The sequence below is a fragment of the Nesoenas mayeri genome, assembly GCF_963082525.1.
Source record: "Nesoenas mayeri genome assembly, chromosome: 2".
Lineage (NCBI taxonomy): Eukaryota > Metazoa > Chordata > Aves > Columbiformes > Columbidae > Nesoenas > Nesoenas mayeri.
In genome coordinates, this window is record NC_137543.1 from 77,097,121 (window position 1) to 77,109,926 (window position 12,806).

The 12,806-nt window shown below is 37.7% G+C and overlaps 1 protein-coding gene across 1 annotated transcript in view; it reads right to left on the reverse strand.

The window, feature by feature from the left end:
* CTNND2 (catenin delta 2) overlaps nt 1–12,806 on the reverse strand; it is a gene marked incomplete at both ends in the record, with an annotated part of 526,522 nt that overhangs the window by 89,630 nt on the left and 424,086 nt on the right. The window contains 2 exons of the mRNA XM_080340633.1: nt 7,951–8,136; nt 10,570–10,687. Of these exons, the coding sequence (XP_080196759.1) occupies nt 7,951–8,136; nt 10,570–10,687 (304 nt within the window). The remainder of the gene's footprint in view (nt 1–7,950; nt 8,137–10,569; nt 10,688–12,806) is intronic.

The following is a 12,806-nucleotide window of genomic DNA, read 5'->3' on the forward strand; positions in this document are numbered from 1 at the left end:
CATTTCCTGAAACTGGTGCAAAGAAACGATGAAAGTTAAGAATATATTAAAAAAGCCAAATACAAGCTTTTTAAGAATGACACTTCTGACAGTAGGAGTACTTTAATAAAGTTTCCAAAGTTTTCATTTTGCTAAGGAACTTTGAGGAGAAAGAGATCATTCATTGAGATGCTCACCCGTGCCACACAACAGATCATCTACCACCTTCTTTCTCATTCTAATGAAAGCAAATCCATGTTAATAGTGTAACTGTACTGAATACCAGGAAAAGCTTCAACTCAGTAAGAAAAATGCATTCTCCATATTTTGGTTTTTGTTCAAACAACGTCAAGTTGGTGGGGTTTGTAATTTACGAGTATCACATGACAATAAGTTTTCCTGTGATTACAAAACAACAGTGTTTTATTTTCACTTATTAAATATGACTATTTTCCTTTCCCCCTGTCTGTGCAAAAAAGCCACTACTAAAAAAATAAAATCTAGAAAAAAACTCAAACAAAACCCTGTAAGAACTAAAATGATCTTGATCTCTTCCCAGTGATCCTAGACATTGGAGATAGTCTGATAATGCTGTAGCTATGCTCTTTGTAGCAGCAGAGACAAAGTTTATATTAGCAACTAAACACTGCTCACCAAAAGCATTTTTTAAGTGGTGAAGACTTTGAAACTAACAGACCCCTTAAGAGGACTGAGTGGCTGTGGCAGTCTATGGCAGCCGTCCCTTGGCACATCAGTCCAATACCCTCTTTTGGAAACCTTTGTCCAAGAGATGCACTGGCCAATGCTGTCAAGAGCAGAAATCTAGAGTTGGGCACCAAAAAACTCATAAAAATCACGGAGCCTGCTTTCAGGGGTGATGGGAATCCATGCAGCTGATACAAAATAGGCAGGAATGCCACTATTTTAATCAAGTCAAACTTCAGTTTAGACATCCCGGCCTAAAGAAAGGTGCACATACAAATGAAAGTGTCTACTGACAGAGAGATTACAGGAGTAGGGTGGGAGTGGGAAGATCTGCTGTGGTTCAGCAACAGGTAGTCCCAACAAAACTGCACAATTTCTCGATACGGTTTCTGGTATAAATAATGGTAACATCCCCAATTTGATGCAACAGTGTTTACAATTTTGGGAAAGGTGTTTGGAATGTTTTCAAAATATTCCAATGTTTTGAGTCTTTATTATTAATCTGAGAGATGAATAAATCTTAATTATACTTCAGATTATATATATACATATATATATTATATATATTCTTAAAATAATTGTCAATGCCTTTGTTCAACTTTGTCATCAACTTAGCTAAGAGAAATAATTTCATTTGATTTGTGCATTTTGTCTTCGCTTAAAACCAGACTCCTTCCAAGTAAAACAGGATGGAGTTAAATACAGGGACAACAATCTCTGGCATCTCACTACATCTCTTTCTCCTCACCCCTCCATAGGAAGCTGAAGCTAATGGACTTTCCACTATATTCCATAAATTGACAAATATAAACTATATTTAATAACCCTGAGTTTGGATACAACTTGGTCATACAGGATACTGAGAGATTCCCAGGGTACATGAGATGCTTCTGTGTAGGCAAGCAAGAATCTAGAAACAGCTGCTAAGAATCTCTGCAATGATAGTTGATTTCTTGCTAATCAACACTTGGCATAACCACCTTGTGCAAGACAAGCAAGCAGCAAGTGGAAATAATATCCTTCCTTAGCAGAACATACTGACAACACAGCCTTTCACCCCTAATCTGACTTTAGATTATTAGCTAAACTCAGGAGCTGCTGCCATTTCTCTGTTTCTGTGCTTATGGCTCGATACGAGTACTGAAATATACTTGGTGAAATAGTAGTCTCACCACATGAGAGGGCATATCTGACAGCTTGATTTTTTATTCTTTTTGAAATATTATCACCTTAAACCTGCTATTTCACCTGGACAGAAGAATTTACAGCCCACTTAGCAAGCATGCTAAAGAGGTGTGCCAGTCAATTCGTAACGATATGTAACTTCAAATGTTGCTGTTATACCTTAAGTGTCCTGACAGAAGGTGAACGAGAAGGTCAGGCTCATTTCAAAAGTGTCACTTCCAATCAAAAATCAGATTTTGGGCTAGATTCTGGGTTGACAAGAATGATCACAGAGGGGAACTCGAGAGGAACATGAAGCCAAGAAGTCAGCCTGTTTCTGCTTAGTGAAGAAAGGAAAAGAAATATTGCCACATGTATAAATAACAGGCTGCATAACAAGAAATAAAATAAGGATTAATGACAACTGCCTGAATCTTGCACTGAAATTGGACCATACACCTTATTTTCCCTAATTGCTTTTTGTCATAATCCTTGTTTCTCATACAGCTGAAAGAATAAACCTGCTGGCAGCAGTGAACCTACCAACAGCAGCGACAAAATTTTCAGTGGTGCAAAAATTAGTTTCTATCTGAAAAGTGACATGATACAAGGCAGAGAGGTCAATGTCTATGTTGTCCCAGTTGGAGATGAAGGCCTCTACAGCTGGAGAGCTTTGTGAGGTGAGGGCTCAGTAACAGCTGATCACAGGTGAGGCACAGAGAGAATATAACAATAGTGACAGCAGGACATTACAGTCCTTCCGGTCTGAGACAGAAAGAAAGTCAGAGGAGTCTCTTTTTCCTGAAGCTTTTACAAAGGTTTGCTTTCTGTTTTTCCATAGGTAGTACCAGTGCTATACCTGCCTTTTCTCACAAATCTTTAGAAGGCTTGTGTCTCTTCCAGCATTAACCTTGCGTGACAAAGCATATGCCTCAGGTGTCTAAGCTATGGTAGGATAGGGCTCTTACAACACCACCCACCTTTATTCTGAAATCAGGAGAAAACTTGCTTCCTGTGATCCTAAGAGAAATCCCTAAGTAAAGTAATTTGAAAGGTGTCATTAGACTTACCTATGAACTGAACAAAGAAACATCTCTTACTTGATTTCAGGATGTAGAGAAGTTAGCACTGGTATAGACAACTGATGTCATTAATGAAAAATATATTCCAATTTGTTCTTGAAAGACTTTTCAATGAAAAACACATTTTATATTACCACTCAGTTCTGTTCTTCGCCTTAAGTAACTTATGTGCGATTAGAACTGAAATATAACCTAGACAAGTAGGGATAATTGTTTCCTAAATCATAAAACAAAGAAATGAACTTCTACTTTCTTTACAGAGAAAGCCAATGAGAAAATGACTTTAATATTAAAGGTTTCTCCTGGTTTATACTTTAGGAAACGAAATGCCAAGCTGTGTGTTGGAATTTTTAAATTTTTTATTTTTTAAGTACAGAAAGCTGCAACTTCATCCACAGCCACTGTCTAAAATGATACAACTGGTGTAACTGGCCAGTTACAATACTTTTGCTATTAGCAGCTTTTAGATAAGTTGAATACTTTTATTCAAAAATAAAGACCACCCTATAAATGTCCATCTTGGACACTTTGGAAGGAGTTCAAGAAAATACACACTTGAGAAACTAAGTGAAGGACTGAAGAAGTATACTGTAAAAGGAAAATGTCACAATTGTATTCACTAAAATCTGAACTTTTTTCCACATGCTGTTTTGTAAACCTTATCTTCTGAGGAAGACTGAGACAGTCAGTTTTATTATACAAGACCTTCATGTGCTGCCAAAAAAAGAAAAAATACCTACACACTCAACACATATTTTGGGGGACATATAATATAATGATTTAAAATTAATGGTCCAAAACCTCAATTACTTTAGCACCAACCTAATAAAATGTAGCGGGCTGCAGAACTGGATACTGCTTCCCTGTACTGAGATGTCATAACCCCTAAAGATGTGTCTGTGCCCTGTGCTTTGCCTGGCAGGACAGGCAAAACTCTCAAGAATTAAAGGAATCACACAGGTAAATGATGGGAGTTTTAATCATGGGCTAAACTCTACTTTGTGTATCTGTAAGTGACAATAATAAGAAGCCTGAAGAAAGATCTGTTTTTATGTTTGTGAAGAACTTTTCCTGCAGCTCACTAGGTTTGTATTGTCTAGTGCGAATGATCTATGAAAAGTAGCCTGAAGCTCAATGCCATCTCTTCACAGGGCATCTGGGTAACTGACTACTTTTATATCCTTCTCATCTTCCGTTTCTTTAAGGTTTCCTTCCACAGGTTCCAAATCTATGGTGCGCAGTGCTTTCAGTGTTTCAGATGTTGTAAATCATTGCACCCTATGAAGATTCCATAGGTATGCCTTGGTTATTTACATGTAAAACACTGTCCTTGATGAGTGTGATCTTCAGAACTGTATTATAAGATACTTCAGGGCATAAAAGCTTCCCTGCTGAGGCAGTTAAAGGAATGAGTGCTCTAGAAATAGCATCCTGAGGACAGCATAGGATCTGTTCTGAGGGACAGAACAAGCAGCAGGCAATAGTTTACACACTGCAAAGAGGTTATGAAAGGCATTACCTGAAAAAATTTAGAAGTCTTGCAGAAAAATGAAAAGATTACTGTAAAACAACATGTACATGTGCAATATACAGGGCAGCAGTCAGCACACAGGGAGACAACGTATGGCTAAAGGAGAAGTGAAAACATTCTCCTGCAAGCTGCAGAAAAGTGCTGATGAGCTTAGTTTAGATGAGGTGAATTGTGACTAACCTGAGGAACACAAGTTGATCCTGTTGTCAAAGACTCTTGCCTGGAAAAAAAACAACCCCAACAAAACATCCAAGAATATTGATTTTTCTTGACACACACAGAATAGTAAACTGAGTATTCCTGATTGTGACACAGTCCAGAGGAAGAAAGTGATCTGCGTTTCCAGTTAGTCCTACTTTTCAGTAGTAATTGATGTATTTGGGCCCTGAAAAAATTACAAGACAATGACAGAGCCAAAGAAGCAAAGGTAATTTTTTTTTTCCCCTCCATATTTGGGCTGCGTGGTTTCCAGGAAAAAAACCAAAACCAAAACCACAAAACCCACAACTGAAAATAGCTGTGTGTTCAATTTTGCAAAATAAATGGATGATAAAATTTCCTTTCCCCTTACCCTAGTCTGAGTTGAGGATTAAGCTCTATGCTATTAATATAAAGGCATAGTTATGTGAAAAACTTTCTGGTTTTCTTTCCCATTTATGAGAGTAACTTGAGAGAGCTGTTTCTGGCATGCTAATCTTGCTGACAGACCTCAGTCACATTTGTTTCTAGTAGTATTCTAGTTAACTTGATAACATTCCAAAATGTTTAGTGTCATCAACAAAAGTCCAGGATCAAGGGGTGAGAATAAAACACTCTACACAAGGCTCCCTTAAATTCCTGAACTGAATAATAACTGCAGGTGAGAACTGGTATATGGCAAGATAGGGTAGGCTGTCCAGATTTAAAGGAAATGAGATGAAAGAAGAAAAAGAATTTGAAAAATATTTCTAATGTTTGTAAGGCAAATGGTCCTATGAACCACAAAATTAGTTCTGGAAAGGGTAAATTTATTTCCTTGCAGCAGAAAACCCTAGTGGACACACACTTGAAAATATGTGCATCGCTCTACTTTTCTTTGGATTTTAAAAATTATATCAAACCCTTCCATTAGACAAACACAAGCAGATCTGGAAGGACCTTTATCATGCTACATGCTGATAATGAATGCTCATAGAAATAGACAAAGGATATCTAAGAGCAGGCAAAAGCACATATATTGTAAAGGAAATCTGCCAAAAGAGATTAGTTCTTTGGCCTGGATTTGGAGAAAGATCTTTTATAGGAAACCTCTAAAGTACAGAGAAGTCTGACAGGAAAAATGAAACACACAGTGGTACAGAGTTAAAAGTATGAACCTGAGATCCAGAAATGACTGAATATGAAAGGAAGAGTTTTAAAAGACCTTATATAGTGTGTGTGCACGTGTGTGTTGGCAAACAGAGCATCAAAAGAAAAAGGCGAGTTGCAGTATGACCCATCCACATCCAGGCATGATGTTTTTGTTCCTGCACTTTGAATAACTGCAAATGTAGTGTTAATTCAGGAACAGGGATGATGACTGCTATATGGAGTAAAATCAGTTTGTTTTGGCACTTCTTATCTCACTGTAACCTAATACAGGAACCCTAACAAAAGGTCATAATAAATTCAAGTTATTCGATGACTGCAGTGTTTAACTAGAAGAGCAGGTGAAATTGAAGTCTTGCTACTCAGGAATGCCACGTTTTTCAGTACCTGAATCACAGCTTGTTAATGTTCCTATAACTTTTCCACATTAACACAATTTACCTTTATGAGCTCAGGAATATTTTCAATACGGGTTTACAGAATATATGCAAATACTCTGTGCACCGAATTGCTGACTCAAATTAATATTTCCTTTGAGTAATCTGAAACAGAAATAAATCACAATGGAAAATATTAAGTCTAGCAAGAGATGAAGACCTACTTGCTGCCAACTTACGGCATTTGAAAAAGTCCATAAATTAGTAGCCATTCCCATGGCTATTTAGTGTGTGTACTGATAGAACATCTTTCTCTGCAATATCATTGCCAACATTGCAGAAATTTTAAGTTGTTAATGTGAAAACAAGGAGATAAATCACTTCAAAAGTCAACGCACCTAAAATAAAAACTCACAGCACCTCAAATAACTTGAGGAAGCTATCAACACTGTACCTCTCAATCTTTGTTTTGTAAAAACATTAAATATATCAAGATATGCATGCTCTTTAAACATTCTCTCATGTTTCTTGATTCAGTTCTGTACAGCTTTGTCTCAACATGTAGAGGCAGAGTGCAAGACTAACTTTCAAGCAAACAAATATAAAAATGTAAGCCCAATATTTGCTTGCAGCAAGGCCTCTCTACACACACGTGGCTGTGTGGAAGTACAGGATAAAGTACATGCAGATTACACCTTGTCATGGTTTAACCTGAGCTAGCAATATAACCACAACAGATGCTCACTCAACCCCCTCCCCAACCCCCAAATGTGGTAGAGAATCAAAAGAGAAGGGAGAAATTTGGGTTGAGATAAACACAGTTTAATAAAATAACAAAATAATAATATACTACTAGGAAAAAAAAAATTATATATATATATATATATAAAATAGAATTAGAAACTAAAATAAAAGATACTCAATGCAAATCCTCACAAACTCCATCCACACTGAGCAGCCAGTCTCAGACAGCAGCACCTGGTCCCAACAGCCAATCACAGAGAGAGAAGAGAGAAAAAAGGCAGAAAGGCCCTGCAAAATGGCAGGATGGCAAAAGGCCAAACTAAACGTCACAAATAGACTCCACTGACTCTGACAAAAAGAGTGAAGAAAGCAAAGAAGTGAGAGAGCACTGGAAGACCACAACTCTCCTAAAATATGAAGCATGATGCTAATGGGATGGAATACTCTTATTAATCAGTCTAGATGTCAGTCAAGCTCTGCCCCATCCATGCCCCCCTTGCCAGCTGCCTCATGTCTGTGGGCAGAGTGCTCAAAGTGTCCTTGGCTCTCAGACCAGAGCAATTAAAAACATTAATTCTGTTCTGGAGTGTTACCTCTTGTTCTCAAACTAAGTTCAAATAATGACTGTGCTATCTATGAAAAATAAAAGTTTCTAACTGCATGAAGAAAATTAACTCATTTTCAGTCAAACCAGCACACAACTGAATGTTAAGACTTACACTTTTCATTATAAATGGCTTCCTTTAATAGACTGAGCATTTTACAGTATTTATGGCATTCACACCATACCCATGACTACAGTTCCAGGCATCACCACATAATGTGCAACATTCTCAAGCAAACATTTCCTTTCATTACTCAAACCATAGTCTGCTTTAAGTTCTCAGCTAATTAGCAAAGACAACTGTTTAGCATATTATGCATCATGCACTTTATTTCTAATACAGTGCATTAATTATTTATATTTTAAATGATGGGCACTTCAACTACTCGCAATGCAGCTGCAAGTAACTTTCATTACCTGATCTTGTGATTTCTTTTTCTTCTTCTTCTTCCCCCAGCACCCTGAACTCTCTGCATCTTTTCCATTGGCATCACCACAGAGTAATCCATCAAGTTCATCTGTTCCCATCTGCTGTCCCTGAGATGTTTCTGCAGCTAGCCTGTATGAGAGGTTCCTCAAAATGCACACACAGTTTTCAACGGTCTGAAAATCATGACAAAAAAAAATACAGAAAACAAAACCAGAAAAGAAGTTAAAATCTTTCTTTTATTCACTCTATATATAAAGCAGAAGAAATATCATCAATGTCTGTGCATACATTTTCCCAGTACAATTATTATCTGCTCACTGCAGAGAGCTTCCCAGGAAGCTACAGTTGTAGAGATTTAGAAATTTTTATGGAAAGAAATCAGTTCTTTGGGCAATAGTTTTTTGTGTGAGGTTTTTTATTGTCATTCTGCATTTCACACTGCAGCTCCATCTGAAACAGAAGCAGTGGTAAAAAGTGACCAACATAACCTGAACACACACAGAATGTCAGCAAGCTCCCACCTCACTGGATAGAAAATGCTATAAACAGAAAATGGTAATAGTGTTTTGTTTTGTTTTAAAAACAAAACCAAGCCATAAGTAATATTTTTCTAGCATCAATGTTATGTAAATGATGAGAAAAAATGGGATCCAAGTTCCATTTCACAAGTTCTTGTAGCACGACCAGATGATGTATCTCAAGTTCCAGAAGCAAAACTAGAAATCTCAAAGTCTTGCTGCTTTTACTGCTTCTAGCCAGGCTGCAAATACCTTAAGGGTGGCCTTTCCCTTTCATCTGTTTGTCCACTAATAGGTTGTGCCTTCTGTAGAAGATGCTGGCAGGAATCCAGCAATGGAGTGAGACCCAGTGGAAGAAAATTCACCTATAACTCAGTACAATTTCTGAAAGTCTAAAAGAAGTTCAGTTTATACTTACTTGAAGCCTAGTCATTTAGTTAGTTCAACTGGGTTTTACTGTTCCTAATAAGAAAAGTATATGGGCTTAATTTTCTAAAGACAGGGAAAGCATGGTTAATAAATTCAGTCTGTACCTATCTATGTTTATTTCAACTGTACGTAATGCTCCATGGAATGACCCTACCATATTCTGCTATATTCACCAGTAAGGCAAACAGATGTGGTTTCATTTACTTTCCTATATTATGAGCTTATGCCAGGTATACATTTGGCACATGGCTTTTTGAGATGACATTAAGTTCCAAAGATTATATTGAACTCATACTCACCTAGATAGGAGTATTTATTTATTTGGTTTTTAACACAGATGAAATTTCATATTATACTTGTACTAATTTGACATCTCCAACCAAATACATAAACATATGTAGAAATATATGTGTGTATAGAAAGCATTCTCAGTGCACCTTTGACATCTGACAGCTTTGCAGACCTCATAGTGACCATAAATTGTTCAAAAAGCTTAATGCCTCTTGTACTTTTCTTTAACACTTCCATATGTGAATTTTACTCACTCTTTACTCATTCTTGCTAATATTTACCTCTGCACAGGCATAATGTGCTGAAGCTTTGCATTTGTTGATTAGGGTTCTAAATTTTAATTCCTGTTTTTACAAATAATAGTTTTCATATTTGGAATTCTCATTACATCAAAAACAAATTAGCTGAGTCTACCCTGAGGACAATGCTACCTCTAACTAAAAACCGATAAGCAAACATCCAAGGCTCAAATGAAGCTGATGCCTTCTTCACTAAAGTGAACTCCTACAAGCCACAAAAGCTGGTTCTTATGATGCAGTTGGACAGAGTTCACTCCTTCTTGACTTGTAGCTTTGAATCGTCAAGGGTCTTTGTATTCCCCATTCCTACAGATAGCAGAAGTACAAACCCAGTGGGCTTTAAGGTTTTGCTGTGTAAAGGGCTGCTCTCCTGCAATTCTTAGGCATTTGCAAATGGACCATGGTTACCCTAGAACACCAACTGTAATTAATTCAGCACCACATACTGAAAGGAAAAGGTATTTGAAACTAGCCTTTTCTTCTTGTTTGGAATATTCTAATGTATTACAGATGCTTGAAGTCTTCTTACTTAGGCAGTGCCTTTTACCTTTGGAGAAGCATGTTCATATCCTAGTACTTCAGAAAAGATGACAAAAATACAACTTGAACTGGTTGTTATTGAAAGCATTTATTGATCCCCTTCCAAGAGGAAATAATGTAGGTAGTACTGCAAAACTGCCAATTTTTGGGGGGTTTGTTTGTCTTGTAAGTCTACCACATTCTTATTAGTTCTATCTCATACTGGATACTGAAAATCAATTTTACCGTAAAAGTTTACACGGCATATGACATATTTGCTCTTCTTAAGACACTATAGTATTTTCTCCTTTAATAACTCAAGCGAGAGGATGACATGCCTTCCTGTGTACACAACACAGGTAGACACAAATAAAACACTTAGCACACAAAAATACACAGCTCAACAGAAGAGAAAGAAAAAACTGGGCTAAATTATGCTGTGCTAAGGCATCCTTCACAATGCATTTTTTTAAACAACCTGTGACTTTACAGTTGTGAGGTACCCTGAATACCTGGATTTCTTGCTCCTGAAAAGACAAAGATGACAAACCTTACTATCAATTTCACTGCTCCCCAGAGCAGACTGGATCACGTACAGCAATGCGTCTGTCAGGCCATCACACTCCCTCATTCTTCTGCGGGCCTCCTCTCCAGCAGAGCTGACATTCCTGCAAGGCAACAAGAAGAGTCACCACCTCCATGGCTCCCCTGCCCACCTCCCCATCTAAAATGCTCTCATAATTAACATACAGATAAAACACTTGTTTTCTTTTTTCTTTCCATCACTTCAGAGCTGTGAATAATGAAGACAGCTGTGAATGAGCTCAGGAAATGTAACATGGAGGGGAACAAATGGAAGTCATCAGGTTCTCCACAAGAAGGGGCTGAGAGGCCAAGCAGCATGCGCCCACCTGAGCTGGGAGACTTATGGCCTGCTAAAATTTGGATAAGGGCTGATCATTTTTCTTCCTTTTTTTTTATTTAAAAGTAGGCTTTATATTAGTGAGAAAGCATTTTTCAAATGTGCATATGTACATATAGATCAAGCTTTGCAAAAGTAATCTCCTAGGATTTGAAGAGCCCAGTAGTTAGGGCTCTTAACCTGAGAGAAAAATATTATCAAAGCATAACGTAAAACACCTGGTATCACTTGCTTCTCATTTTACATGAGTGTTTCCTTTTCTCTCTCATTTTCAGAGAATATTAAGGCCTCAATCTTCTCTTTACGTAATTACTCACAAGTTGTTTTACAATGCAAATTTTAAAACCTCAAGTTATTATAATAATCGTGTTCCTCGGGCAGGGCCAGAGGGCCTTTTGAACATATTTATAAAAACACACACAAATTACTAGATAGCATAATATGTCATAAAGTTCAAAATACTGATATATAAAGAAAGAAATACATATGAATGAGCATATATAAATAGAATGTATACATGCTAACATCAAGCCTCCCAGAGAAAAACTGCATTCAAATTTGCACAGCACTTATGGTTTGGAAATAGGTGAATTAGCAATCTCAGGAACATGATAAAACTTTTTACATAATCTCCATCAGTAGGAGAAAACAATCCTCTACTGATGTGGCTCATGTATAGCTTCCCCCCCATCCCCCAAGTACTTAATGTCAATGCAGGGAAACAGAAAAGAGGGCATTGGCCCTTTGATATGCAAAGAAGGGAAGGCACTTTCTTCCTTTTCAGCCTTTGCATTTGAGGTGGAAAGAGGACAAGAATCCTGGGAGTGGGAAATGAAGTTTAGATGGAGGAAGGTGAGAGAAATTAAGGATACGTTTCTTCTCAATTCTTTATTTCCTGTCTACTTCATCCTATTCTGCCTCTTTATCATCCATAAAAAGAAGTACTTCTTTTCCCCCAAAAACACCAAAGGGTTTTCCTAATCAAATACTCTCCTAACTGGACAATCCTCCAACTCCTGCAATGCTGGTTTCTGATTGATTCTTCTCCCTAAACACACATAATTTTCTATCTATACTTGCATCTCCACACGGTCCTAATTAGTTCTCCTCTCTCACATGTGAACTGCCCCAATTAATTCCATACTGCTCCCTTCACCTATGCAGACAGCTTAACGAAGAAACACAAAGCCCAGGAGCACTAGAATGGATTCCTTTATCTCCCTAGCACATAAATTCATGCTTTCCATTCTCTTTGACAGTCCCCAGCTGATCCTGAATCATACATTCCCTTCATAATGACTTGCAAGTTTTGTGTTGTCTTGTTCTTCTGGTCCCTGAACTCCATACCTCTTCCCCTCTCTGCTGCTGTCGGAACAGCAGATGAGTAGTTTTCCTTCAGCTTATGGGGAAACTCTCTTATGTCATCTAGAAACTGGGGTCTGGAGAGCATCAGCTGGAAAAAGTCTTCCATTCCCTCTCCCTTTGAAGTGATGGAAACTTTTGACTTACTTTTGGATGACAGAAATCAAAACGTAAAATTACAGAACATGGTAACATAGTGCCCATGCCCTATATTTTCAGGCTGCGGCCTTTTGCTGAGGTGTATTTTGAGTAGACTGTTCCCTTGTTAAAGGCACCAGCCCTGCCCAAAAGTCCTGAAGGGCAGCACATATAGGAAAAGAAGAATCATGGAACTGAAAAGTGCACTGTGGAGTAGGGCTTGGGAAGTGAGGACAAGAGGGATTAGTGGACTTCTTTTATCTGCAATTCTATTCTTCTACTCTCCAGGAAGATAAGGATAGGGAGAGAGCTGTATCCAGCCCTAAAAGAATGACTACACAAATTACAATAGGAAGATGCTGAGG